The sequence below is a fragment of the Penicillium brevicompactum genome, assembly GCF_028827555.1.
Source record: "Penicillium brevicompactum strain IBT 35665 chromosome Unknown utg000006l_segment0_segment0, whole genome shotgun sequence".
Taxonomy (NCBI): domain Eukaryota; kingdom Fungi; phylum Ascomycota; class Eurotiomycetes; order Eurotiales; family Aspergillaceae; genus Penicillium; species Penicillium brevicompactum.
This window is the reverse complement of record NW_026623209.1, coordinates 1,463,142-1,490,025: the sequence shown is the minus strand read 5'-3', so window position 1 is coordinate 1,490,025 and position 26,884 is coordinate 1,463,142. Positions and strand designations below refer to the sequence as shown.

Below are 26,884 nucleotides of genomic sequence, written 5' to 3'. Positions count from 1 at the left end.
TAAAGTCAATGCCAGAGATACAGGTAAAAAGTAACAGGGAACAACCCCAGGGTAGACAAGTCACTATTTCAGGAGTTTGTCGCGATAAGTCCAAAGCCTCCCCTCACCGCCCTGCCGCGTTATGAGCTTCTGCCTTCATGATAGCATCACTACCCTCCCTTACCTTCAACTTCTTCCTTGCCGCATTATCTGTTCTATTGTTTTTGATTGAAGCTTCACGACATCTCAATATCATCACACAATGGTTTCTTCTCACGGCCCATCAGGAATGCTTGGTGAAGGTGAGAGCTATCGTCATCCGGCCCGACAGCACCTAGCTAACATCTCCAGATGGCATTCACGTTGACATGAACCACCTGAAGTCCGGCGAGGTCAAGTAAGCATGAATCCCATTGATATCCTGAAGCTTCAAAGCTTCAAAGCTATTCCAACACTTGCTGATCTTGCGTTCTCCGTCTAGCTTGGGTACCTCGATGTGAGTTGAGCCGAAGCTCTCGAACTACAATCATCTCCGAGCATCCCATTAACTTTATACCAGCATGGCAATCAACTTCAAAGACGGTGTCATCCTTGGCGCCGATAGCCGCACAACCACCGGTGCTTACATCGCCAACCGAGTCACCGACAAATTGACACAGGTGCATGACACCATCTGGTGCTGCCGATCAGGCTCAGCTGCCGACACTCAGGCCGTGGCCGACATTGTCTCCTACCACCTCAACATGTACGGCGTAACGAACGCTGAGGCCCCCACCACTCAGGTGGCCGCCTCGCTCTTCCAGGAATTGTGTTATGAGAACAAGGACGCTCTGAGGTTGGTACTTCTGTCTTTGGGGGATGTTGGCTCGTACTGATCTCATTCTAGTGCCGGTATTATTCTCGCCGGTTGGGACCCACGACACGGTGGTCAGGTTTACTCGATACCTTTGGGAGGATCCCTTCACAAGCAGTCATTCGCCATCGGTGGTTCTGGGTCGACCTACATCTACGGTTATACCGATGCCCACTGGCGGGAGCAGATGACGGAGCAAGAGGGTATCGACTTTGTGCGGAGCGCTCTGCAAGAGGCAATCAAATGGGACGGTAGCTCCGGTGGTGTCATTCGTCTTGTGGTGCTCACCAAACAGGGCGCCGTGAGACATCTCTATCTGCCCGACAACGGTTACACTGGGCCGGGTGTGACGAATTAATAAGTTTTCTAATATTGCGTCGAACTCCGAATGAAATGGTTTCATGATCCCAGTGCTCTGTGGCTTTGATATTTGATGTTTTCGTTGCGTTAGTGGCTTTGGGTATTGAGTCGTTTTGTAGGATCAGTCTCACGTCAAGCTGGGCGAGAAGCGTTTCAAAGGCGAATGATTGGAAGCAGTGAGATGAGCTTATTGGTCTGGATTGGTCTGGTATATGTCTGGAGTGCTCAGTGTGCACTGACATCATTGAGTAAACAGCACATAGGGTACTCCATATGCATAAGCAACATGTCATATAACACCGAAGTATCTACTCCGTACTTCGGAAGGGGCATGTATCATATATGCAAGTGGCCCGAGATATCGGGGAAATCAATATAAACTCATCCAGTTGAAGGCTTCGTATAAAAAGACCCAATGCTCACTCCCGGCACGGGCGCTCAGCACGCGGTATCATTCGTCCATCGGCACCTTCTGGACTGTCTACACCGTCTTTCATTTGAGAGATCCTTCTGCTTTACTCCGTACTCTGTCTATACAGTGTGTTTTGTGGAGTCTGAAGAAGACCTGTTTCACCTTTCTATCTGACGCGTTCCTTTCCTTGTTCTGGTCATGGATTTGATCGTTACTCGCTGATCCCCCTCAAAGACAATTGTACTGCCTTTCCTGCAGTCTAGCCTAGTGACTTGGTACTTGGTAATCGTATGCGACCCCTCCTTGACTTGTGCCTGGAAATCCCGACTCTTCCCTGTTCTGTGTATAGTGGCAAAGTCCGCTATGCCCGCATTGCGACCGCCTTGCTGACCCGCAGAAAATCAGAAACCCCCCAGGGAATACGAGTTGCACCCATCTCAACATGTTGGGAGGCACGGTCAATTCAGATTCGGTGTCCTCACGGTCGAGATCGAGCACCCCCACCTCTACTGCCCCGCCGTCCGGAGGTTCTGCTCGGCCTGCGAATGATATCCCGGCTTACATCAACACAGCTTCGACGCGCACTCCCTCTCGCCCGCCTCCCATGACGTCCCATGCCTTTCCTCCGAGCTCGACACATGGATACTCGGATTCTACGACTTCCTTTCACTCTGCGCCAGATTCCCCACGTCTAGAACCGACGAATAGGTCAATGCAGTCTGTGCCGGGTTCGGAGGCGAATTCACCGAGCCGCATTCGAGTCCAGAGCTTGTCCCATATCCAGAGCCTCGCCAGTGAAGACATCGTGGGATCACAGAGCTCACTTGCTTCAAATGGGTCCCAGAATCGACACTATGAGATTAGCTCCATGCCGGTCACGGAGATCATCGAGATGGTTGCGGGACTTCTGACCAGGATCACCACGACCAACGATACGCATCACGAACATGTTCATCGCCACATCCCTCCTCCCGATGGCACTTCGAACCTCAGCCCGCAAGCCACTAGTGTTCTCGCCTTCCATGGCAAGAATGTCCCCAGCATAACGATCCTTAGCTATCTGACTCGCATACACAAATATTGCCCCACGACCTACGAGGTCTTTTTAAGTTTACTGGTCTATTTTGACCGTATGACCGAGCTGGTCAATCGTGGACAGCTAGATCACTTACATCACCGCTGGGATGGGGCGGATGACTCTGGGCCATCCTCTGAATCGTCGGATCATCGGATGCAGAACTCGCCCATGGCGACACCACCTTCCTCGGCAGGGTACGCTGGACACGATTCACGAGGTTCGCATACCTCAACTCCCGCTGGCGTAGCGGGTCTTTCGCCTGAATCTGACTCCGAGGCCCTCTCTCATTTCTTCGTCGTTGATAGCTTTAATATTCACCGACTGGTCATCGCTGGCGTGACCTGCGCGAGTAAATTCTTCTCTGACGTTTTCTACACCAATTCACGTTATGCAAAGGTATTTGACTTTCTTTTCGTTCTTCTTTCCCAATGCTAATGAAACTCATCTTTAGGTTGGAGGCCTTCCTCTGGTAGAGCTCAATCATTTGGAACTCCAGTTCCTTTTATTGAACGACTTCCGACTAGCAATCTCCGTCGAGGAGCTAGAGTCATATGGCACAATGCTGGTAGAGTTCTATGCACGCGAAGTCGTCGCACAACAGCAGCAGCAGCAGGCGACTCTGCCACGAGCCATTAACCCGGCCTCAGATGCATACTCTGATGCCATGTATATGCGATCCCGCGACAAGTCTCATGAGCACGCGGCATTCGGACAAACCCCGACCCCACCATAGCGCATTCCGATCACCGTCATTCCGCACACGATCCACATGCATTTGCGTCAACCTCGGGCCATTTTCTTCTTTTTACCTCATTTTTGTGCTTCCATTCCGTTGAGCGTCTGCTTGCTATATGTATCCATTCTGGTTTCCGTCTGGCGTCACATACCCTCCCCCTCGTCCTCTATACTGGATCTCTCAGCGCATTTACATGTCACGACTTGCATAGACTTTGGTTACTTGCCGGGCTTATCGGGTTGTCTCTTTAAAGCTATTCCCCTTTTTCTGCGTGCCACATGAACAATTACTGGATCTTGGTATTGGTCTTGTTTGTGTTGTCTCTTATTCCTCGTCATGGGTCGGTGTTATGCTGGCGCTTCCTTGCATCGCGTGTTTGTTTAAAGATGCAATTTGTTCTTGCTTTAGGGGTAGCCCCAACTTTCTTCTAATTTGATATATTCGTTTGCAAATCCTTGCGTGGTTGATTCTATGCGTAGCTTGTGATGCTGTTGAATGAATATGGGACTTGGAAGTTGCGATCTACTATCTTACGACACGCCCGGTCACTCTGGGGCTGGTTCATGTGTTCTTTCACAAGGCCTACCTGGGTATGTTGAATCCGCAATGGGACACGCTGGATATCAAGTCTGAAGCCTCTTATGCTCTTCTTTGGAATGTATTTCAACAGCAGGCTTGCTAAGAGACCAAGTCTCCAGTGCTGTCAGTCAGGTAGATCCAATCAATAGATAAGAGCAACATATCATTCGCTAGTATGAAGATTCTATGACTGCCGGTTCTGGGGTGGAACCAACAGGTCTGCCTGCTGAAGCAAGGCTTGAAATGCCTGTTCAATCGTTTGGGATCCATTTTCGTTGCCAGCAATCCTTGGTCCTTTCAATACGGTGATCTGTCCCAAGTGTGCAATAGCATGGAGAGAACACTCCTCGGCTTCAGAGCGATAGTTCATTTGGTTTTCTATGTGGAATTCTCGCACGAATGTGCGTATTTTATCAGCAGGTCCAACCTCTTTGGACCTCGAAAACCTAGATACAGTCAAAACTACAATGGGTGTCAAAATTCATCCCTCTAAAAAGCCATTACATCTCGATATCATTGAAAGTCCGGCATCGTAGTTGAGAGTATGTAGGTCCTGTGGGTGAGAACTTGTGTATGAAGGTGTCCCACGAACCAAACATCTCAACAGGAAGCATCTTGATACTCTTGTGAATGCTCCTCTTATACTTGATATAGGTTGAGATACAGGATATGTGGGGGAAATGGTAGGAGACCTAATAGAAAGAAGAGATGATAACTTGAAGCTTTAATGCCGAAGAGACGATCATCCTCTGAGGCAGCATGAATTGCTTCCAAGTTGCGGGTTCTTTCAATCCAGTCAACCAAGTTTCAGTCAATCCATATGTTGATGGGCATGTAGAAAGCATTGCATTAAATCCTTCGAGCCATTCTACAACAGTTGCTGAGTCAAATAGCTGTTCTTGATTTGAACGCATTTTCTGAATAAACCTCTAGCCATTCGCTCTAGTAAGCTCATGAACCCTCAAAGTGCAGGTTAAGTGGCCAGGCGCAAGTCAGAATATCCTGAAGCTCAGCATTTGGTGCAACCAGCATGCTCTATCTATACATATACATCGATGTCAGATGGCTATGGTCCGTTACTAAAGACTCCTGGTATAGAAGACCCAGGGGATATACCTTTATTTATATGGAAAGTACGCAGTTAAAACTAGACACAGACATACCAAATGCCGAACAGAAGCAGAATATCCATTTCATAGGGCTGACTGGGCTTGGAAGCTGTTCTGAGGAGGTAAAACCAGTTTTGTTGGCCTCTGTTCTCAAATTGAAGGGAAAGCAATATGACTACAAGCCTGCTAGCTTTCATTATCAAAATTTACTACCAATGTTTTTTTCAGTCAGCCCAGTAGCGCATATCGAGAGCTCCAAATTCGGGGCCAGGCATCTCGAAAGTCAGGATAAGAAGTTATCATAAGTGACCCGGCGTAGCCAAATTGAGTGATCAGTTATTACTTGCGGGTAAGCTGCGCACTACCATAAGCTCTGCACTACCATAAGCTCTTATGTTCGTTGTTTCACTTCAATTTGTCTCGCGGCTCATCAAAGTGAGGGCAAGCTCTATATACTCGCTGTCCTTCCGCAAAGGCTTCTTCGTGGGCTTTTCTTAGATTGACTTTCTTTACCAATCTGGATTGATTATCAACTTCCTTATACGCATTGTGGCAGATATGCTATGCGGCTACAGGTGTACTAGCTTTGTGTAGGGGTGGGAGGGACACCTCCAGGAGCCCGGGTAGTTAGCCCTAATTGCTGACCAAATTGAGCCGGCACCTTCCTGCGTTGGGTGTTGTCATGCCACTATTCGTACCTGCCCTTTCCGTGATTGCCTCAACTGGGCAGTTACAACTTGAACGCGTGCCTTCCTCCGTTGAATTGGGCGTTGCCATGGCGCATGTTGTTATTATTTATATCCTCCCTCTTCCTTTTCTCTTTCTTCCTTTCCTTTCTCCCCATGCCACTGGCTTGTTTTCATCTGCTCTGCTTTTGACTACCCTGACTGTGACATTCTCTTCGTACTCTGACTGCTGTCAAGCCTTCTGTTTCCCCTTTTGTCTCCTTGGTGCCTTTCCCCTCTTTTTCCCCTGTTTGTAGAGACCATCCTAACAAGATGCGCTCTCTGGCATACTTCTTCCGTCGGCCTCGTGTGCCTCTCCCCCCTCCTCCCCCAGGACATCCCGTCACGATGCATTCCTGGAACCGGGCTTTGCCCTCTTCTTCGTCCTCCGCCATTCTTGGGCGCCCTGTCACAGCGCATTCCCAGGCGAAGGTCACCCCGCTTCGATCTTGTCTGAAGGTCCGGTCCGATAGTGTCCCCACTGCCTTTTCACCACCCTCGGGTGCGATGAAGAAGTCAGTACGCTTCGGTCCCAGTCAGTTCGTCGAAATTCCCGCTCGAGAAGGACCCCCGCGTAAAACACGCAAGAAGAAACGTCGTCAAGCCAAGAAACGAGTGGTTCACCAACCCTCTCCGCGATTTGATGCTCGCGCCTTGGGTAGTTCGTGGTCCGCCATGTCCCCCGCTGTTGCATCGATCGCCATGCGACGTTCCTTGCTGTTAAAGAGTACCCCGATCACTCCTCACCGCTCACCCATGTCTGTGTTTGCACCCAGCAAGCAACGACAAGTCCTAGCTCACAGCTTCCGGACTGGCGGTCTCCGGGCTTCGCAGTTCTTGAGTGTCCGTCCCCCGATGCCAAAACCTGTTGGCTTTGCACCACAGCGTGTTCTTGCACCCAGCAAGTTGCAATCTGTGCCTGCACTGCCTTCTCAGGTTTCAGTCGTCCGTTGTCCCCCAAAGACCTCGATGTCTGAGGTTGTTGATGCCTTCTCAGCTGGTGTTTCACCGATCCTGATTCAACTCCTCTTCCTCATCCTGGTTCTTCTCGGCTTCTGCTTCCCCGGCATCTGGGACATCCTTCTTTTGGCCTTGGTTGTCTATATGGCTTTTCAGAAAGAGACCCCCCGACGTCCCTCTCCCTGGTGTGCGCCTCCCGTGGGCGGGCAGGGCGATTCGTCTCGTCGGCTCCCTAGGTCATATTCTGCCTTGTCTGATGTACGCCCTTCGCGGGCGGGCAGATAAGATCCATATTTTCGAGCTCCCTGATGTGCGCCTTTCGTAGGCGGGCAGGGAAGATTCATATCCCCGGCTTTCCCGGCACGGCATTGGCATTCTTTTTATGTATTGTACTTGGTGTTCATGGCGTTTTGGCGTTCTTGCGTTTTGGTGCTGGTGTGCTTGTGTTGAAAACCCCCGAAAACCCCAAAAAAAATCCTGTTTGATTCGTCCTTTTTGTTTTGATTCTTTTTTTTTTTTTTTTTTTTTGTTTGCCTTTGCCGTTGGCTCGGGGTGCCATTGGGAATGATCTATACCTCGAATCCATGACAGCCTGCCAAAGTTGGATTCTGAGGAGGTCTGTTTTCAAGGATCCAGAGCCTCTGGGGGATGGGTAACGTCCGCCTGTGACGCGTGGAAGGCAGGCCAGACGTTGTGGTGGCTCGATGTTATATTGGCGATGGTTAGTTATGCACCATATCGATGCTCGGCCTCCCTTTGACTAACTAACAACATCACAGCCAATTTCGATCGGAGGAGTCTCTGTTTGTGAACTGTGGAAGGCATCAGAGCTCCTGAAGAAGGGGTCACGTCTGCGGCCAGACGTGGTGGTAGCCTGATCTGGTGATCATGACGGTCAGTATATTGTTGATTCTCAATCTTGTCTTGACTGACATCCCCATAGCCGTTTCGATCGGAGGAGTCTCTGTTTGTGAATCGTGGAAGGCATCAGAGCTCCTGAAGAAGGGGTCACGTCTGCGGCCAGACGTGGTGGTAGCCTGATCTGGTGATCATGACGGTCAGTATATTGTTGATTCTCAATCTTGTCTTGACTAACATCCCCATAGCCGTTTCGATCGGAGGAGTCTCTGTTTGTGAATCGTGGAAGGCATCAGAGCTCCTGAAGAAGGGGTCACGTTTGCGGTCAGACGTCGTGGTGGCTGGGTTTCATGGTTAATATGGTTAGTACATCATGTATACTTCCGGGTCTTATATGAGCTTACGAACGTTTTAGCTGCTGACCTATCACAGTCATTTCGATCGGAGGAGTTTCTGTTTGTGAATTGCGGAAGGCATCAGAGCTCCCGGAGAAGGGGTGACGTCTGCGATCAGACGTCGTGGTGGCTAGGTTTGTGATCACGACGGTCAGTATATCATCGAAACTTCGTCGCATATAGGCTAACAAACTTTTAGCTGCTAATCTATCACAGTCGTTTTCCGTCGGAGGGGTCTCTGTTTGTGAATTGCGGAAGGCATCAGAGCTCCTGAAGAAGGGGTGGCGTCTGCGACCAGACGTCGTGGTGGCTGGGTTTGTGATCACGACGGTCAGTATATCATGGATACTCAACCTCACCATGACTAATCAGCAATAACAGAGTAGATCTCGATATATGGAGTCTCTGTTTGTGAATTGCGGAAGGCATCAGAGCTCCTGAAGAAGGGGTGGCGTCTGCGACCAGACGTCGTGGTGGCTTGGGTTGGTGATCACGACGGTCAGTCATCATTGATATTTCGTCTCATATAAGCTGACAACCTTGTAGCTGCTTATCTATCACAGTCGTTTTCCGTCGGAGGGGTCTCTGTTTGTGAATCGTGGAAGGCATCAGAGCTCCTGAAGAAGGAAGGGGTCACGTCTGCGACCAGACGTGGTGGTGGCGTTTTCTTTTCCAAAAAAGGTGAATAATTGTCTATTCATAGCTCCTTGTGGATAGAACGAACTAATCGCAAAAGCTCTGGGGGGGCAGGAGGGGGTCTCCACGATTCTGTCTGTGAAGGTTTGGAAGTCAGCAGAACGTATGGTGGCTGCCTTTGCGGCGAAGGAGGTATGCTCTTCTTTCTTTTGGATCGGTTGTGTTAGCACTAACACATGGTACCAGACTCTCATGCCTTCCTTTCCCCTCATCGTGTGTCTTCGCAATGCGAGGCGCACGGAGAGGGGGAAGCTAGGGCTCAGATATGCTTGACTTGAGAAGAGAATTCAGGCTCTTGGGAAGTTGGAATACTCGACAGGATCATGATGTAAAGTCCTTGGTTTTTGATTGGTAGGATCTGAGTCTTTACGTACACTTGGTCCATGTCTTCAGAAGATCAACTGAATCTGACTGCCTTTTTATTTCCTCTGATCTTGACTGCAGTTCGCTTCCGTTTGAGTAGCAATGCTAACTTTCTGCAACAAGGCTCATGCATAAGCCGCCCACCCACAATACAGTAAGGCAAGGTTTTTCTCGTCAGTTGCTTGCTGGATCAGTTCATTCACAGTAGCAGTCACACTCAGTGTCTTGCTTAGCTTCTTTGCCACCACAGTCAAGGCACGATCTGCTTCGCTAGGCTCATTCTTTGAATCAGATGCACCGGGCAAGACCGGAGGTCCCTCGTCAGCCTCTTGATCATCTTGCATCTTCTTCATCCGCAGCGGAGACACAGTCCAACTGTAGAGTGGATCATAGCGCAGCACATCCAGAATAGTCATGATGCTGTATGACTCCTGACGGAGAGCTTCAAGTGTGAATTCACAGCAGCGCCGGAACACTCCCTCAGTTTTGGTGATACCAAAACCATCTACCAAGTCTCGGGTTAGGCGGAATGGCACCACTTCAGGAACAGGTAAAATGCGCCCTTGTTCAAATGCGACACCAAGATCGATATGCACCACCTCTCCGGTCTTTTCATCCAGCAGAATGTTATGCCCATGCCGATCACCGAGGCCAAGAACGTGACCCAGGATGGAAATCGCAGCGGTACTTCGAGTATATGATAATCTTCTGCTGAACCAGTCGTCTGGGTTGTTGAAGTTCTCCATGAAGAAATATTTCATCACTGGATGGAAATGTTCGGTCACTTGTCGGTATGTTCTGACACGCTGCTCAAACGATCGAGTCTGTACATCGGCGATGTGCTTCCGACAAGAGTTGGGTTTCATGTCTTTCGGGAAATACTTTTGGTGTGCTGGCATCAGGTAGTCATGCAGAGGAACGGTGTTTGGAACGAATTCGATGATTCCAGCATTGGATGTTAGGGGGAGGACTTTGTAGGTTCGGATACCTAAATTGCGCTGGCGGGTCGGTTGGTGGTCTTTCAGAAGACTACTAACTTGCTCGAATACTTGCTCCATGATGGCATCTTGGCGTAGATCATCATTTCCACCCTTGTACTGTTGTTCCAGTCAGTAACAATCATCGCAAGAACTCGAGGGGGAAGCAAGCTCCACAAAAACAGCAATGAGCAATCCAAGATATCAATTCTGGCACAATAGAAATGCTAAGAAGAAGGGGGGGTGGAAGAAGAAATGAGACTATGTTATCTCTTAATGCTTACCAATTGTTTGAATTTCTCGCCAGTGGACGAAACAGCAGTCACGATCTTAGGGGCGCTGACACCAGAAGCGATGGTGAACTCCGGGTTGAACTTGGAGATTGTCGGAACTTGGCTGTAGTCACAGTCCACCCGAAGATTGATCTTCATTGTAGGCGGCGGTAGCTTGTAAGTGACGACATCTTGTGTCAAGCGCTGGCCAGTAGCTAGGTTCTTCAATGGAACCTTCGCTCCACTTTTGTACTTGCTATCAGGCTTGTCGACTGCGAATCGTACATAGCTGATGTTGGCATTGTGGACAGCAACCCATGTCGAACCAATTTGACTGTCATTCTTGAGACGTTCCACGAGCTGGTTCGCGGCGCGGAAGCGCGAGTGAGACGACGGGTCTTTGCCCCCTTTAGACTTGCTGCTGGCAAATATCTGATACATGCCATGGAAAGGGTGGTCGACACAAATCCTGTACACCAATTGATTGAGCAGCGGTTGGAACTCATCGGAGACATCGAGCAGGCGAGATGATAGCTGATTCATCAACGGCGCGAACTTGCGACTAGGCACATCATTAAGTCGTCGTGACACAGCTGAATTGGCAGTTTTGCTAGCTGAATTTTCAAGCCAGAGTGCACAGAATCGCAGAGCGTCATTGTTGTATGTATCGCACTCTCGCAAACAGAGTAGATAATTTTCGAGGCATTGTTGAAGGAATGCCTCGCGGCTCCGCAAAAGACGTTGATACTCTCGGTCGTCAAGGTCGAACCACTGCTTCGCTTTCGCCCGATGGTTTCGAAGATAGTCTCTTTCTTTGCCGGTGGCGCTCTTCATCATATCTTCAAGGCCAACAACTTCCTGCTTCTTTCGGTCTCGCAATTGCTCGACTCGCTTGAAATCTTCAATTCCGTCAGGATTTCGAAGTTGCTCGTCGCAGAATGTTGCAAATCCATGATAGACCCGACCGGCCTCTTCTCCTGTGTTGCCTTGGAGTTCTTTGACTGCAGGATACAGGTATTCTTGTAGGATGAAGTCAGGTTTCTCCAGTCGCGCCTCTGCCACATGATGGCCCTAGAATGTCTGATTAGCATCTGTTATACAAGTCCAATGTGACCCTGCCTGGTCCTTTCTTTCTTGCTCTTTCTGTCTCTTTAGAACCGGAGAGAAGAGGACTTGGGGGAGAACGTACTAAAGTGACAAGTAGTTCAGGCCGACTGAGTGGAATGGCTTGCTTATGGAGATCAGGTTGGTCCTTCAATTGTTGAAGCATGCGGATGGAAGCGGTCATCTCGCCTTGATCCCAAAGCACATTGGCAAGGTCAAAATTTGCGGCGCCATCAATGTCCAATTCATATGCTGGCTCGGCAATTTTTGAGAGGTTGATAGCAGATTTCAATGACGCTTGGGAAATACCATGGCTCCGGGTTATCTCTAGAGATCGACGGATAGCTTTAGCTTCGAGCAGGCGTGAGTCGACAAGGCTCAGCTGTGCCTGTGATCTGAGGACCTCGCTTTTTCTGATGGATGAAAACAATGCTTCATGCCAAGACAAAATCTCTCCAACCTCATGATAGCTGATGATGTTAGGTCCAAACCCCAACTCAAATATACATACGAGAGTGACTCACCTTTCCGTCTTAAGCCAGCTGCTTCGCGTTTTAATCCTATTCCACTCCTCCACTATTTCCTCGGAAGAGGAAGAGTGCAGAATGTCGCTGACTTCTGTCATAATTCCAAGCGCCCGCATAGAAGCTCGCAATTGTATCGCAGATCGGCCCGTTTTGACCGGGGAACCTGTTTTGACAAGTGTATCGAGAGTCGCTAACAACCCTTTTTCAATGGAGTTATTGATCTCCGAGAAGGAACTCGATGTATTCAGACTTTGGAGGGATCGGAACACAGTGGCCGAGGGTGATGAGTCTGAGGGGGAAACCGGTAGATCCCATTTTTGAAGACTAGTCGCAGCTTGCAATGCACTTTCAAAGGCGACAGAGGCACCGTTTGCACTGCTGGAAGCGGAAAGCATGGTATTTGCGATGCCTTGGAGGTTTGTTGAGTTCAATGCTTTCAACACTCCATGTGATTCTGCACTGTCGGTCATTTGGATTTCACTGTCGTATCTTGCACTCTGAAATAAGAGATTCTTGAGCCCCGAGCTTTCGTGCTCTAATCTTTCCATCACACTAGCCAGCGATGAGCTTTGTTGTATACCGTAGAACAGATCTGGATCGTCTATATTCTTGAAAACATCATGCAGCAAGGCAGGAGGTGGTTCATACTTGACGACCGACGTCCTTCGAGAACCTGAGGTCACCTTTGACGTCTGGATCTCCAAAAAAAGGAGTGAAGTCTTCTGAAGTCCACAGCGATGAGCAGCTGACGACGCCTCTCCGAAGTCTATGTCGAGCCACTTATCACGCTGCACTATCGTGGTTTCATCCGGCACGGGTTGGTTGCGAAGGTAAAGAAGGCAGCTGATCACAAGCTGTGCATGAGGAAGAGTCTCTTCTCTGATCTCCGACAGAACAAGTCCAAATGCGGCAGATATGAGTTTCCGAATATCTCCTTTCTCACCATTGTCATATCTTTCTGATAGTAAAACGTCATGGGTCACGTATGGCAGCAGCTGCACTGCCAAGCCAGGGGTGACATTCAGAATTTTGCGAAGAGCGCCGACGACAGGGTCTTCCAAAGCAGCATTTGACAGAAGTAAGGAGATATTGCGGGCCCACTCATCAACAGGTATCCCAGATGTAGCGGTTGTGACACTGGTGCATCTTGATTGCTCGGGTTGAGTAAGTGGTATGGTGGGACATGTGTAGGGATTCCAGATGAGGGATTTCATCAAAGACGGGGGAATCACATTGCAGCAGTCTTGAAAGTCTGGATAATCTGCAATAGTGCTGACGATGAGCTGCAACGTGCGTTCGACAAGGCCAGCCTCGTGCTGTTGGTGGCTGTGTAGCATGTCACAAAGGACCTGCATAATTCTGGATTTGGAATAGCAGAGGATGTCGGAAGAACAATCCAGCTCAGCTACCTGGAAAAGAGACACGTCCTGTTCTCGGAGAAGCATTTGATCGATCTTTCCCGTGGCAGCGAAAGATCGCCCAATTAACCTAGCTGCCCAGAGTTGGTACTGGGTGCCCCCATTGAAGTTTTGAAGTGTATGCCACAAAGAGACAACATGGAGGGACGGATCCGCGCCAGTGCTCGAGAATCCATCACCCGATTCCAATATTTGCTCAAATTCTGGACACACAAGTGAAAGGATGAGATCTGCCACAGGCCTTTTGAGCAGCGATGTCACAGAGTCACGATCTTGGAGTACTTCGAAGGCCAACTCTTTGCCAACCTGTCCAAGTGAGGTCTTCGGGGACGTCGAGAATTTGTCTGCCAGCGACACTAGTCTATGGAACAGAGCCTGGATCTCCATGTCCCGATCTGGGAAGCTGAAGCCGCCAAAGAAGCGCACAAGCCACTGGTAGAATATCTGCGCATTCTCCTGTACTGTTTTGAGTTGGCTCTCTTGAGCAGTGCTTTCAGATGATGCCGTGAATAGCTTGCGGAGAGTCAGGAGCATTGTGATTGCAATTCCTGATGCAAATTCTGGTGTCTGCTGAAGATATGACTTTCCTGCTTCAAGAAGATACCAGACAATTCCAATAGCATCTTCAGAGCAATGAATATCACTGATAAATTGACGTAATGAGCTGAGCATCATTTCGAATGGATACTCTTGCAGTATGATCGAGCCAGCAACACAGACAACGATTCGCATTTTGCGAATCACTGAACAGGCATGAGGTGAGCCTAGGGCAGGGTGTATGGTTTCAAGCAGCGAGCGACAGACGAAAGACACCAATGAAGGTGTCCAAATAGATTCAAATTCAAACCCAGTGCGTTCGCAGAGAAACTCAAGTTGGTCCAAGAGGTAGCGTGCGCGAAACGACGGCTGCTGGTTTGCCGGAAGAACACTTTGAGACGAACTTTTCTCCAATATCTGTGTCTGTGCGTCTTTTGCGTAGCTAAAGTCTTCGCGCTTGAGGAATGCTCTTTCAATCTGGTCATATTGGTCAAGTGACTTGAAAAAATTGGCAATGATTGACGGAAACTGCGCTTCGACTTGGGTCATGAACTGATCAGCCCCCATCAGTTTTCGTAGGCGAGGTTCAACGCCCTTTGGCTGGCTGCCTTGGTCTGGGGGAGTGCTTATGTCTCGTGCAATGCTGTATGCTTCGGCCTTGTGGAAAGATGAGATCAAGAACTCAAGGTGAGGCGTTTCCAAGAACTTGGCGAGCTCAATGGTCTCCTGTTCCTTTGCACGCATCGTCATTTGACCGACGATTTCATCTTTCACATCAAGAAGCATTTCTTTGAGGTTGGCGTACCCGAAGATGCTGAAAGGCATCGACATTATACTCTGTGTCTCAGTCCATGTGTACAGAATCTGAGAGGAGAAAAGCCGGAAAAGCTCTTTGGCATCTTGGAGACCAAGGGTTCGGGAGACCGACTCCATGCACTTCTCGGCATACCATAAGGATCCGGGTACTTGAGCCGGGGTTTCAAACAAATGGTAGATGCTTCTTCGCAGCAGTGTATGCCACCTAGAAGCTAGTTGGGAGAGCACGAATAAACGGACTGCAATGCCTTCAATCCATTCTGGGTCTCGAGGCAGAGTTTCCAGTAAATCGTCAAAAACTGCATCGTGATCTTTGAAAAGAAACCGCTCAAACAAAGCAGGGATGCACTTGGCAATTCTGAACTTGACTCGAACGCCTCCTTCACGAAGAATTGTGAACAAGCTTGTTCGCGGCGACGGAAGAGACCGATGATTGCCATATGAGGGGCAAATCACGAGAACTTTCTGGATGAGCTCGGCTAGAGCAATATGAACCTGAGGGGTAGCCTGCTTCCGAGCCAAAGGCACTTCCATAAACCATTGATACAAGTCCATGGCGGATTCATTCAAGTCTTCATCATCTCCGGTTGTCCAGGAGTTCGTGAGCCCAGCCATCATCCCGATACAAACACAGAGCGAAGCTTCGCATCTCTCCATCTCGTATGACTGTAAGCATTTCTCACCCAAGTCCTCCAACAGGGACAGGTGTTCAGAAGGCGCAGCTTTCAAGCATAGTCGATATACTTTAGGCAATACAGATTGGGCTGAGATAATGTCAGTTTCGTCCAACCCCGTCAAGTAGTCAATGGCACAAGATGTCCGCGAATTTTCCGGGGCTTCAGAATCTGCGTGCAATGCTAGAAATGCTGACAGCTGAATGGTCATGCAGCGTTGATAAGTATCCGCATCAAGAAAAACAGAGTGGGAGCCGCGGTTTGTAGCGAGGATGATCTCATCAATGTTTACAGAGGTATTTTCGGCCAAGAATCGGTCATCCAAGTCCATAGGATCATCAACAGATGAGGCTTTTAATCTCTGGCGCAAATTCTCAAGTCCTTGTGAGAATGGTGTCAAAAACTCCTTCAGACTATTTTTGATGGCATCAGGTGTTTCAGAGCTTATGAAAGGCTCTAAAAGTGGCGATATCAACTCCAAGCAGACATGGGTAAAAGCAGTCTCGTGAGATGCCAGAACCTTGCAGATAGAATTCCAGAGACTTGAACAGTTGTCGTGGAGATCTTGTGATCGAGACTGGATCGATTGAGGCATGCATGACATGAAGACAGAAGCCACGACACAGAAAGAGGCTAAGATTTGTAAACTTTCTGGGGTGATATGTGACTTTTCTTCGATCATAACATGCCATGCTTGCAAAAAGGAATCGGATCTCTGACGAAGTAGATCCAAGATCACTACATCATCCTGGTCTTCCCTGGAGGACTGTTCCAGTGACAATACTTCCTGATGTCCCCAAGGATTCGGGGCATAAGAATATTCAGTGAAGAAATTGTATTCCAGGAGCTCCCGATTCTCGTGGAGAAAGAACCAGCTCCGGGCAATATTCCCCATTGGCCCGGAAGTGTGATAGTGCGGTATAGAGAAGTATCGATTGGTGCATGATAGCAAGAGGTCCAATAGGTTCAAAGGGCGGGCATATGTGGCCACTCGGGCTATTTGAATGCGATCAGGCACACCAAAAGTCCAGACTTCCCTTAGCCAGTCACAAATCTGTTTGGTGGTTTTTTGCGCGGATCCAGGATCAAGCTGTGTCTTTGTGCGTGCAATTAATGTCCATAGTCTCAGAGAAGAGTCCGATATGACAGATGGCCGATTTGCAGATGTTAGAGTTGAACGCGTTTTTTCCATGGCAAGCGAGTACTCCAATAGGTCTGACTGTAAAACTGTACACAAAAGATGGCAGGCAGCTCTTGAGGTCGCTGGAGATGAGAAATTCCGTGTGGCAAGGTCTACAACTCTCGGCCAGTGAGCTCTGATTTCGGGTGATTTCGCAGATTTTCCATTGGCAATGCTAAATTTGATGACTCAATTGTCAGTAAACGTTTGGACATGGGGGTTTTTCGGCAGACATCGGGGAGAAACTTTCTTAAAATCCGAAAGATATGGGACAGTCTCGTTACATACCTCGTCAAAGCAACCATGGTCCATGATGGCACTGTGCCATTGTCATCGGAGATGTTAAGAACAAGCTGCTTCAGAAATGTCGCCTTGGTTTCAACGTCGAGCTCCAATTCGAGAAATGGAATGAGTTGTAGTGCGCACGTTCGTCTTGTTTCTGCTGCGGAAACTGAATCTCGAAAGATGTCTTGAATCTCAGACTTTAGGCGTTGTTTTTTGACTGGATCTTGGCGAGATTCAGTGGGTTTGACGCGCTCCCTGATATCTTTTGAGAGTTTGAGTAGCTCTGCAATCATCCAAACCAATGTCCAGTTGTACTCCGACCTCGCGGCACCTAGACGGGGTCCATAGACAGGCATTTGGCACGCCGTGTCATTCTGGAAAAACACAACTTCGTCGATTTGCAAAACGTCCTTTGCAGAATGCTTCACATAGTCGGAATGAAGGATATCAGCAAGCTGTTCGATTTCAAGGGCCAGGGTTTTGGTTGGGTTCTTTTGCGCAACGTCCACCAGTATGACCACTGACAGCCTCAGAGTGACGAGCAGTTCGTCTCTCAGAGTCTGTGATTTAGTAGTGGCCCAAAGACGCCGAATTACTGGAACCAAGCTCAGAAGAGATGAACGAACAAGTTCAGATTGATCGAACAAGACTTTCGTAACCACTGCATTGATGCTACTGAACGCGAGCTGGTGGGCATTGCCAGCTACGCTTATAGGAGGTGACTCAACAAACTCCACCAGCCTGTGAAGTATGTTTTCCGCCGTAGTCTGAAGGAACGCATTGGGGGCTGTTGTGAGACATTGAATACACAACATCACCTCTTCGATAGAATTCCTATTGGCGTTGTGCCTTTCTCTGGTGGCTGGGGCAGGGGTAGCCCTCGAAGGCGTCGAACGGCTGTCGCTTGCATCATAATCATCATTTACAGGCCGAGTGCTTCGAATGCTCAGCTGGCTTTCCTCGTTATCCTGTAGACCTATACTGGCAAGACAAAATCCAACGAGGGCTTCGGAGTCATCCTCGTCAAGATGCTCCACATGCGGTCGATAGCGCAAAAGCGATACCAAGCTCTTGATGTAATTTAAGCTCAAAGGATCCCATAAGCCTTCACCGGGGACTGGTATGGTTTCAGTAACATGGTCGATGATGGCACGGACTGTCTTGATCCTCAGGTTTTTGGAAAAGATATCAACCGCTATCCGGATGACAGATGCACACGTTGAAAGTCTTAGTGCAGACGAGTTTCTGGAGCTTGGTTGAGCTCGGTTGTATGTTGATCTTTCTGCTGCGATAAACCGAAATAACGATTCGAAGACCTTATGACAAGCTTTGTCATTGAGTTTTTGTCTATGGACATGAGCTTTTTTGGACGGTAGTTATGTTTGCCAATGTTGACATGTGCACACTTACAATTTGGAGCCTGTATTCCGCTGGAGGATATGCTTGAGGTCAGCTAAGCCCTCCGAGCGGGTCCTCTGTTTGTCGGACGACAGTAGGCTGATTGTCTTGTCGAGAAATACGTCCCCCATGATCTCAAAGGAATCCAAGCAACACAGATCAGCGTTCACCAAGATTTGAACTCTCGGCACTGCTTCTTCCTGACAGAAAGCATTGCTCAGCAACAAGTCGAGTCGATAAAGTCGCGATTGTTTAGTGGAGTGGCAGTACTTCCTGGCCGCCCGATTACTCCTCACACCGCCCGGAATTTTGATCGCGTTCCGCCTTTTTGGGCCAAACAGAGCTTCGAGCTTCACTTTGCACTTTTCTCACCCCGCGCCGTCATGGCAGAGCTCGAAGGTATTCGGTCTGGTCTTCGTGGCCTCTACCAGGACCTCTCTGCTGTCTCAGATGGCCACCTCGACAATGTCGAGCGACTGTGTTTCGAATTAGAGACACACATTCAAGACTTCCGCAAGCTCCTAGACAAGCCAGCAAAGAACAATGCGAGTCGCCAAGCGGTTCTCTCTGGTAAGTCAATATTCACGATGATCTATCGCCCGTCTGAGTTTGCTACAGCACACTGACTTCGAACGCGACATTATAGGGAAGATCACCGTTGCGGAGGTTGAATACTCGGTCAATACAGATTTCCAGCAGGGTGCGCTGCAGCTCGCAGATGCCTTGGATCTCGATGAGTTGCAAGCAGCAGAGATATTCCTGGTCGCTCAGGAAGATTCGCAGACAATGGACCGGCCTCCACTGATTGCAGCCATCATATCCTTCCACGAGCGCCGCCTGTTTACTCTCGAGTGCCTGCGCCTCATTTTCAAAGAATCGAACGAAATTGAACATGTATCAACCCAAGGGATCATGCACGAAACCCTATCCTACGTCCTCGAAATCAAGAACAGCTCTTTACAAAACGCTTCTCTCTTTGCTCGAAAGGCTTTGAACTCCATGGCCGACATAGGGAAATGGATTACACTTCTAGGCGATCAAGTTCAAAAGGCTACTCTCGTTGGTCAGGATAACGATCGTGATGTCATGGAAGCCATTGAATTTCAGCGTGTCAGCCTCCAACAACAGCACGAATCGCTCGGGGCGGTCCTATTCTACATGTTCAAGGGCACCTACACCAGTCCTGAAGACTTCCGTGCTCTTATTCAACAATTGAAACCCCTGGACCGGTTTGACGGACAATTATTCAACTACATCCCCGTCACAATTGCTGCTTTTGTGCAACATGGTTCCCCCGAGGGGTCCGGTTCCGAGAAAGTAGCCCGAGATCTGAACAAACTGATGGCGTCGCCCCAAGAGAGCCAGAGCTGGAAGCTACCAAACTTCCATGCATGCGTCAATGCTTTGTGGCTCTCGGTTTACAGTGGATGGTATTTTGATGGAATGTCCTCTCCCTCGATCGATGCCGAGAAAGAATCCGAGGAACGCACCAAAACTTTCATGTCATCCCTCGACGATGGCGCTCTCGATTTCATGCTTGCCATCTGCTCCACCGTCAATAGCCAAGAATGGGCGGATCCTGCACGAAGTGAATTAGTCACTTTGCTCCTTAGAGAGAGCGTTATCTCATTGCCTGAGTCTGAGCCCTGCTCCGTTTTCATGAAACAGCTGTTGATGGAAAATTTTGAGGTGTTCGTGGAGTCCTGCGTCGCCAATATGCCTGATGCAGTCCGACGGTTGAAGTCTGAAGAGGACTCACAACGTCTGGAGCAAATAACTGCGCTTCGAGATGGTCTCACTTCCAATCTGCACCGTGGATTGGTAGAAGCGCGTACTCATCTCGAGTCTCTTCTTATGGTCATTACATTTGCATTCGAGCATCGCGAAGAAGCTGCTCAAGAATTCTGGGGGGATCCAGATGGCAACCTCCATGGCTTCCTTCAGTGGGCATCCAAGCGACAAACTGTTCCTCGGGTCAGCGCTTTCTGTGAAATGCTGTGTTCCATCTCTGAAGGCGAGGAGAATGCAGCTGCGGCGCATAAATTCTTAACTGAGGAGGATAAGTTTATGTCTACCAAGTTCAAGCGATCTACAACTATGAACTGGTCGCAAATGTTTGCCGAGCTCAAGCTCTATGCAACACGCGTCAACGAAAAGCCTTCCACTGGAGCTGCAGCAGCTGCAGCACAGGGACCAGGCATGTATCACGGACGGAAACCAGAGCCCGTTGAGATGAATGAGCCTGAAAGTCCTGTCATGCTGACCTGCTACCTTCGCTTAATGGGTCATCTTTGCAAGCAGAGCGAAGCTATTCGCCAGTGGATGTTGCAGCATGAATCTTTCAACGTGGTCAACACCCTGTTGGATCTATGCAGTGGATCCATTCCATCACATCTTCGTGCAACAACCTTTTCAACCCTCTCAGCACTTATGACCCACAAATCCTCCCTTGTTGGTAACGAAATGTGGACACGCCTCGATGCATGGTTATCAGGAGGATCCATGAACGCTGGAATTGGAAAATTGCCATTGGTCTCCAACCCTGCCATGTTGCATCAGCAGCAGGCTTTCAAGACAATCGGAGAAAGCTTCAACCAAACCAATACTTTCGTCACTCTGATCAACTCACTTGTATCAATTCCCTCGGATTTGATTGATGAACCTATGTCATTGTCTTTCCCTGAGACTCTGGGAGGAACATATCGCATGTCTGGAATTGAGCCGTACATTGACTTCGTCCTGGGACATGCCTTTTCCCGCAAGATTCAGGACCTCAATGAATACCAATCTCGTCTTTTGACTTTCAACTGCCTCAACTTTGTGGTTGAAAGCCTGAGATCGTTCAATGAAGACCTTGTCTTGGTTTTGAGTCAGCCATCCGTGTCCGATTCTGCAGAGCAAACTTCTTCACTCCTCACTTATGTTCGCTCTCACCCATTCTCCCGCGTGCTGGACTGGCTTTTCAACGAAGACGTTCTCAAAGCACTATTTGCAGTCTCCAAGCAGAACGTTACGGAGGTCGTTGCTGCGCCAGGTGATTCCCTACTAGTTTTGACCTTGCTCCGCAGTTTGGAAGTCATGAACCTGCTCGTTGACCTTCAGTCAACCTACTTCAACATTGTCAAGCCGCTAGTACAATCTCAGCCTGGGTTATCTCGGACCTCTGTGGCAAATTCCTCACTTGCTTCATTTGAGGATAGTGTGCTCAATAATCTTACACTGATTCCATCTCTGTGTATCTATTGTGGCACAGGACATTTGGAACTCACGATCACATCGATGGCTCTGCTAGAAAAACTGACAAGCTCTCGGAAGCTCAACAGGATGAGTTCTCCAGAACTTACGAAGTGGCAATCGTCCAACAAGATCGTGGAGGTACTTGCAGCCGAAGTCGATGTCGATAGCATAACCCTTCCCCTTGTTGGACAAATGAAACCGGATGTACGAGAATTTGGTTTCGGCCCTCTGGCATCCGGCTATGTCATTCGGAAAAAGCTTCTCGATCTTTTGAACAGCTGCTTGGGGTCTATCACCGATCGCCCCTCGGTAGCTCATCTTCTGCTAGGATTCGAATGTGTGGGTACCATTCTTGATGTGTCAGCGGAAGGGCTGTTTGCCAACCAAATGTCTCTGTTGCATGCCCTTATCGGTTTCTTGAAGACGTATCCCGAGGAGATCAACGGAAGCATTGTGTCTTGGGTGGTACATTCGAAACGAGTGGCCTTTGAAGTCTTGAAACATCTCTGGTCATCAAAGTTAGCCAGCTTCTATACCTTGGGTGAAATGCGCGTCCAGGCCTTCCTCCGTGATATGTTTGCAACTCAACTGATTGTCGGGCCCAACATCTGTTGGGACGAATTGACTGTGGACACTGAGGAGTTCTGGCTCACAGACTCTGCAAGTGCAATGGCAGAGTTCCTACTTTACCGAAGCCACCTGTTCAATTATGCCGCAAGTGAGGTTCGTTCGACGGCACAAGCTCGATCACCTGCTTTACATACTCAAATTCTGTCAATCTTGCTTGGAAACGCTGTTACAGAGAGCGGCGCGCAAACTTCCAGTCCCTCCGTTTTCGATCTGTTTGATTTCGCGGATCTCGATGTTGGGCGTGAGTTCAACACACCCAACCTCTCTTTGCTGCACAACGTTTTGTTGCAGATTGAGCAGAAGCAACAAGATGGTGCGTGCGACCCGGAAGAGGTCGATGGAATGATTCAGATGCGACGGGCAGAAATAGCAGCCTATGGAGGTCTCCGGGCACACGAAGAAGAGCACTTGATTGCTGAGGCCCACAGTTTGAAGCTGTACGTCCTCGCAACAAGACAAAAACGAGTCATTCAAGAGAACCGATATCTCGCCCTCCGGTCTTGGGTAGAACTTGTTGGCACAATAATCACTTGCTCTGCCCTTGATGAAGAAAGCAAACCTGCCTTCATTCTTCATACCATCCAATTGATCACCCCCAAGCTTACTACATCGATCGAAGCCGAGCTTCCCGATGCGCTTGAGTTGGCACGACTTGCCGAATTGTTGATCGGCGGCCTTGCATCTGGTGCATCGGGAGCATCTCGGAGCGGAGATGTGATCGATGAAAAGTTGCACCAGCTTTTCCAACTCTGCGTCCGAGGCATGAACTTGGCCACAGGAAGCGTGCTTTTGAGAGAAACCCTCTACGGTATCTGCTCTCATTACATCACTCGCATCACATCTTCAAATAAGACTCATGAAAACCTTCGACGTTTGAGCCAGCAAGTCGTCAAGTCGTCTGGATCAGTCCTCATTGAGACCATTTGTGATGACGCGTATACTGGCCAAGAATCTTGCCGTGCATCTGCTCTTGTGTTGTTGAACAATCTGGCTGTCTTGGATCGCCAAACTGATTGTGTTTTGGCGGAGTCTATCTCCCGTGCCAACTACCTGAGTCTTTTCCTGGATGCCCTACGATCTCTCCCTCTTGAACTTTACAATGCTCAAGAAAGCGGTAAGAATAATGTGTTTCAAATTCAATGTTCTCATCACATACTAATCGCGTCTTAGATACCCCAGCACTGCTGACATACTACGAATCGCTATTGTCTCTACTCCAGCGACTGTCGCAAACGAAGAATGGGGCAAATTGCGTTCTCAGCTCTGGCCTGTTCCAGGCCGTTCACGAATCGCGTCTCTTTGCTGCGGATCCCGACATAGGCATAGATATTGAGAACCCTGACGCGCTTCAAAGATACTATGACCTTCTCTTATCGGTGATTCGACTCATCGTATATGCAGTTTTCTCCCGTGGAATCGACAATGAGCAAATTAAGGAGCAGACCCGGGGATTCTTGGCTGAAAACCGGGCCTGTATGGTTGGAATCTTCAAACGATCCGCCAAGATCGGAAACACATCTTCTGCACACCAAGCGACTCTTCACGAGCTGGTTAAGGCATTCATGTCTCTGGTAGCTGCCACAGACTTCATGGAGGTATGGGTTCCCACTTACATGACAATGAATATGACTAACAAATTCTTAGTTTGAGGATCTGGAAGTGCGAGATACTATTCGGCCATCTATGTTCTCATGAAAGAGTTGGTCCAACATTTAGGAAGCAATGCATGTATCATTACGAGGTGGAGTGAAGGCGGTATCTCAGGTTAAGCGGTCATTTTCTTGAATTCATTTATCTCACCAGTATCTATTTTCTGCGTAGCATTCGCTGTGAGGACCTTGAGGAATCATTTTCAGATTTCTCCACATCTTGCTATCTCGATCTATACGAAGCTTCCAAGGTTTAATTCAGCAACCTTGGAGATTTCGTGGTGATTCATATGCCACCCATGCCCATCCATGGATTACCTCGATGTACTCTGTAGACCCAACCGAGGTCCACTTCCCCTCATAGAATTATGAACGGAAGCATGAGCTACGTTCCGAGGTAATAAGTACATAATTCCATGCATATGTCGCCAGCTGGCGCTGCAGCCTTGGAGGTCTGGGAATTATGCGTCGATCCGAACGTCGCAAGCCCCGCGATTCGCTCCAAGAGGGTTTCCCCACACTCTCTCCTCACTTGGCGCGGTGATAGTCTGGCCCGGTATTTCAGTCTCTTGACTCTTGCATTCTCTCCTTATTGTTCTTTTGAATTCTTACTCGGAATCTCGCCAATTTCCTCTTGTTCACTCAACGTTCAACTCTGTATTGACTTATTCCCATAATGGCCGACATTCCCAAAACGCAGAAGGCCGTTATCTACGACCAACCAGGTACCGTCTCGACCAAGATCGTGGATCTTGAGGTGCCAGAGCCCGGGGCTGGTGAGGTCCTGATTAATCTGTATGTCTGGCCTGAGTTGATTATAGCCCCGACTATACTGACAATCAAAGAACACACTCGGGCGTGTGTCACTCCGACCTCGGTATCATGACCAACACTTGGAGTCTGCTCCCATACCCCACCCAACCAGGCCAAGTAGGTGGCCACGAGGGTGTCGGTAGAATAGTCAAGCTCGGTGCAGGCACTGAGGCTTCAAATCTGAAAATCGGCGACAGAGTCGGTGTCAAGTGGGTGTCCAGCGTGTGCGGGCATTGTCGTGCGTGATGAATCATTTCCTGATTGCCATTACCATTTAAGCTAACACCGAACAGAGCCCTGTCGAGCCGGTGTTGACGGCATTTGTTCCAACCAGAAAGTGTCTGGCTACTACACCCCCGGGACTTTCCAGCAGTACACCCTTGGCCCCGCAAATTACGTCACGCCAATCCCGGAAGGTCTCGATTCCGCCGAAGCAGCTCCGCTACTCTGTGCTGGAGTCACGGTCTACTCGGCCCTCAAGCGTAGTCAAGCCCGTCCAGGCCAGTGGGTGGTTATCTCCGGCGCGGGCGGCGGGCTCGGTCACATTGCCGTGCAGCTAGCGAGTCGTGGCATGGGCCTTCGAGTCATCGGAATCGACCACGGCAGCAAAGAACAACTAGTGAAAGACTCCGGTGCCGAACACTTCATCGACATCACACAGTTCCCGAAGGATGACCAGGGTGCAGCATTGACAAAGCAGGTGCAATCGTTGACAGGTGGGTTGGGCGCACACGCAGCGGTTGTCTGCACTGCTGCGAATGCGGCGTATGCGCAGGCGCTACCGCTGCTACGATTCCAGGGCACGTTGGTTTGTGTTGGAATCCCGGAGAACGAGCCTCAAGCTATTGCGACGGCTCATCCGTTCGCTATGATTAACAAACAGATCACTATCACGGGATCGGCGGTGGGTAGTCGGACTGAGGCTATTGAGACGATGGAGTTTGCTGCGAGGGGTATCATCAAGGCGCATTACCGGGTTGAGAAAATGGATGCTCTGACCGAAGTGTTCAAAGAGATGTATGAGGGCAGGGTCCAGGGTCGGGTTGTTTTGGATCTCTCTGGTTAGAGCGTGATTTTTATTGAAATTTCCCAGATGTCTGTATCCTCTTGGCTCCGTGGGGTGCTCACTATCTTGCCTGTTCAGTTTGGTCTATCCAGTGAAAAGAAGAGAGAAAATAAAAAAAAAAAAAAAAAAAAAAAGGCGTAACGTGGGAAACGATACGTGAACCTTGTCCATCGAATATTTCCCAATTTTGAAAGCAAAAAAAGAAATGAGGGCATAGACCAAGCGGTCTATGCCCCCATGAGTACAATATTCAGGACTTGATGTCGGTCTTAAGGTAACATACTATCGTGTTAGACTTCCAAAATCTGTGAGGGTAGGTATTATCGGCCACTACTACAACACAAATGCTAGCAACCTTGGAAGCAAAGCTGTGTGATGCCAACTTCGGGATCCAGTCAAACATCACAAACGTCCACTTGGTCATGACTTCAAACACCTACATAGATGTAGGGGACGCTGCATGGTCATCTAGGTACCCAGATTCTTAGGTGCAACCCTCGCACGTAGCAAACCTTGAAAGCAGTGTTGGAATCCCGAGGTCCTTCCGAGATCTTAGAGGGTTTGATATACAATTGTCACTCCAGGTCTCCCGAGGTCCCACCTTAACAGTCCCCACTCAGCGAATCCCTACAAGTCCAAAGTTGCACATGAGCATTCTCTTAACTCTGAGGCCATCAGACCAAATTGAGTCGAGGGGTTTAGGGGCTTCTTATCCAAAACGATGGGATTTTCACGTTCAAAGCATGCATGGATGAACGGGGATGAGTTTTGCAAAAAAAAAAAGACTAAAAAATGTGTGACCGACGCAGGGATCGAACCTGCAATCTCTTGATTCGTAGTCAAGCGCCTTGCCATTGGGCCAGCCGGCCGGCAAGTGGGGCAATGCGCAGATCGACCCACTTTATCGGAACATCAAGCCGCTGAGCCACTCGTGTTATTCGATGAGAGATTTGGCAACTTAATGTTTTATAAAGGCAACTGTTAGTTTCATCGTCTATCCGAATATTCTAACTGCAGTTGAGAGGTATAACACGGAATATACTGGTGTAGATGAAGAATTTCTGCTCAGGTGATGTCCAGATACCCTCAGTTATTCATCCAGTCGACACAGTACTGTTACCAAAGGCCTTTTGTACCTAGCAATTGAAAATCAATCTCACGGGCCAACATTGCATATATATGCAGGATGGACCGAATA

At 48.9% G+C, this 26,884-nt stretch overlaps 7 protein-coding genes across 7 annotated transcripts; 5 read left to right on the top strand and 2 right to left on the bottom strand.

The window, feature by feature from the left end:
* Positions 1–241: 241 nt before the first annotated feature.
* pre3 (proteasome core particle subunit beta 1) lies at positions 242–1,190 on the top strand (the record flags this gene model as incomplete). The annotated part of the gene is made up of 5 exons (XM_056958047.1): positions 242–281; positions 331–376; positions 461–475; positions 539–814; positions 866–1,190. The coding sequence occupies 5 exons, from the start codon at positions 242–244 to the stop codon at positions 1,188–1,190; spliced, it is 702 nt and encodes a 233-aa protein (XP_056807437.1).
* An 856-nt stretch (positions 1,191–2,046) lies between these two features.
* On the top strand, positions 2,047–3,415 carry N7506_008753 (putative cyclin-dependent protein kinase complex component; the record flags this gene model as incomplete). The annotated part of the gene is made up of 2 exons (XM_056958046.1): positions 2,047–3,078; positions 3,134–3,415. The coding sequence occupies 2 exons, from the start codon at positions 2,047–2,049 to the stop codon at positions 3,413–3,415; spliced, it is 1,314 nt and encodes a 437-aa protein (XP_056807436.1).
* Positions 3,416–6,104: 2,689 nt separating this feature from the next.
* Positions 6,105–7,076, top strand: N7506_008752 (uncharacterized protein; the record flags this gene model as incomplete). Its single annotated transcript, XM_056958045.1, has 1 exon — positions 6,105–7,076. One exon carries the CDS (start codon positions 6,105–6,107, stop codon positions 7,074–7,076), a length of 972 nt encoding a protein of 323 aa, XP_056807435.1.
* Positions 7,077–7,799: 723 nt separating this feature from the next.
* Positions 7,800–8,406, bottom strand: N7506_008751 (uncharacterized protein; the record flags this gene model as incomplete). Its single annotated transcript, XM_056958044.1, has 2 exons — positions 7,800–7,990; positions 8,073–8,406. The coding sequence occupies 2 exons, from the start codon at positions 8,404–8,406 to the stop codon at positions 7,800–7,802; spliced, it is 525 nt and encodes a 174-aa protein (XP_056807434.1).
* Positions 8,407–9,228: 822 nt separating this feature from the next.
* On the bottom strand, positions 9,229–18,422 carry atmA (DNA-binding protein kinase TEL1; the record flags this gene model as incomplete). Its single annotated transcript, XM_056958043.1, has 6 exons — positions 9,229–10,200; positions 10,365–11,423; positions 11,542–11,926; positions 11,981–16,783; positions 16,897–18,240; positions 18,304–18,422. 6 exons carry the CDS (start codon positions 18,420–18,422, stop codon positions 9,229–9,231), a joined length of 8,682 nt encoding a protein of 2,893 aa, XP_056807433.1.
* Positions 18,423–18,674: 252 nt separating this feature from the next.
* N7506_008749 (nuclear pore complex Nup192/Nup205 family protein) lies at positions 18,675–23,853 on the top strand (the record flags this gene model as incomplete). The annotated part of the gene is made up of 4 exons (XM_056958042.1): positions 18,675–18,861; positions 18,938–23,272; positions 23,329–23,753; positions 23,803–23,853. The coding sequence occupies 4 exons, from the start codon at positions 18,675–18,677 to the stop codon at positions 23,851–23,853; spliced, it is 4,998 nt and encodes a 1,665-aa protein (XP_056807432.1).
* A 630-nt stretch (positions 23,854–24,483) lies between these two features.
* Positions 24,484–25,686, top strand: N7506_008748 (zinc-dependent alcohol dehydrogenase; the record flags this gene model as incomplete). Its single annotated transcript, XM_056958041.1, has 3 exons — positions 24,484–24,602; positions 24,653–24,858; positions 24,914–25,686. 3 exons carry the CDS (start codon positions 24,484–24,486, stop codon positions 25,684–25,686), a joined length of 1,098 nt encoding a protein of 365 aa, XP_056807431.1.
* Between the last annotated feature and the right edge of the window lie 1,198 nt (positions 25,687–26,884).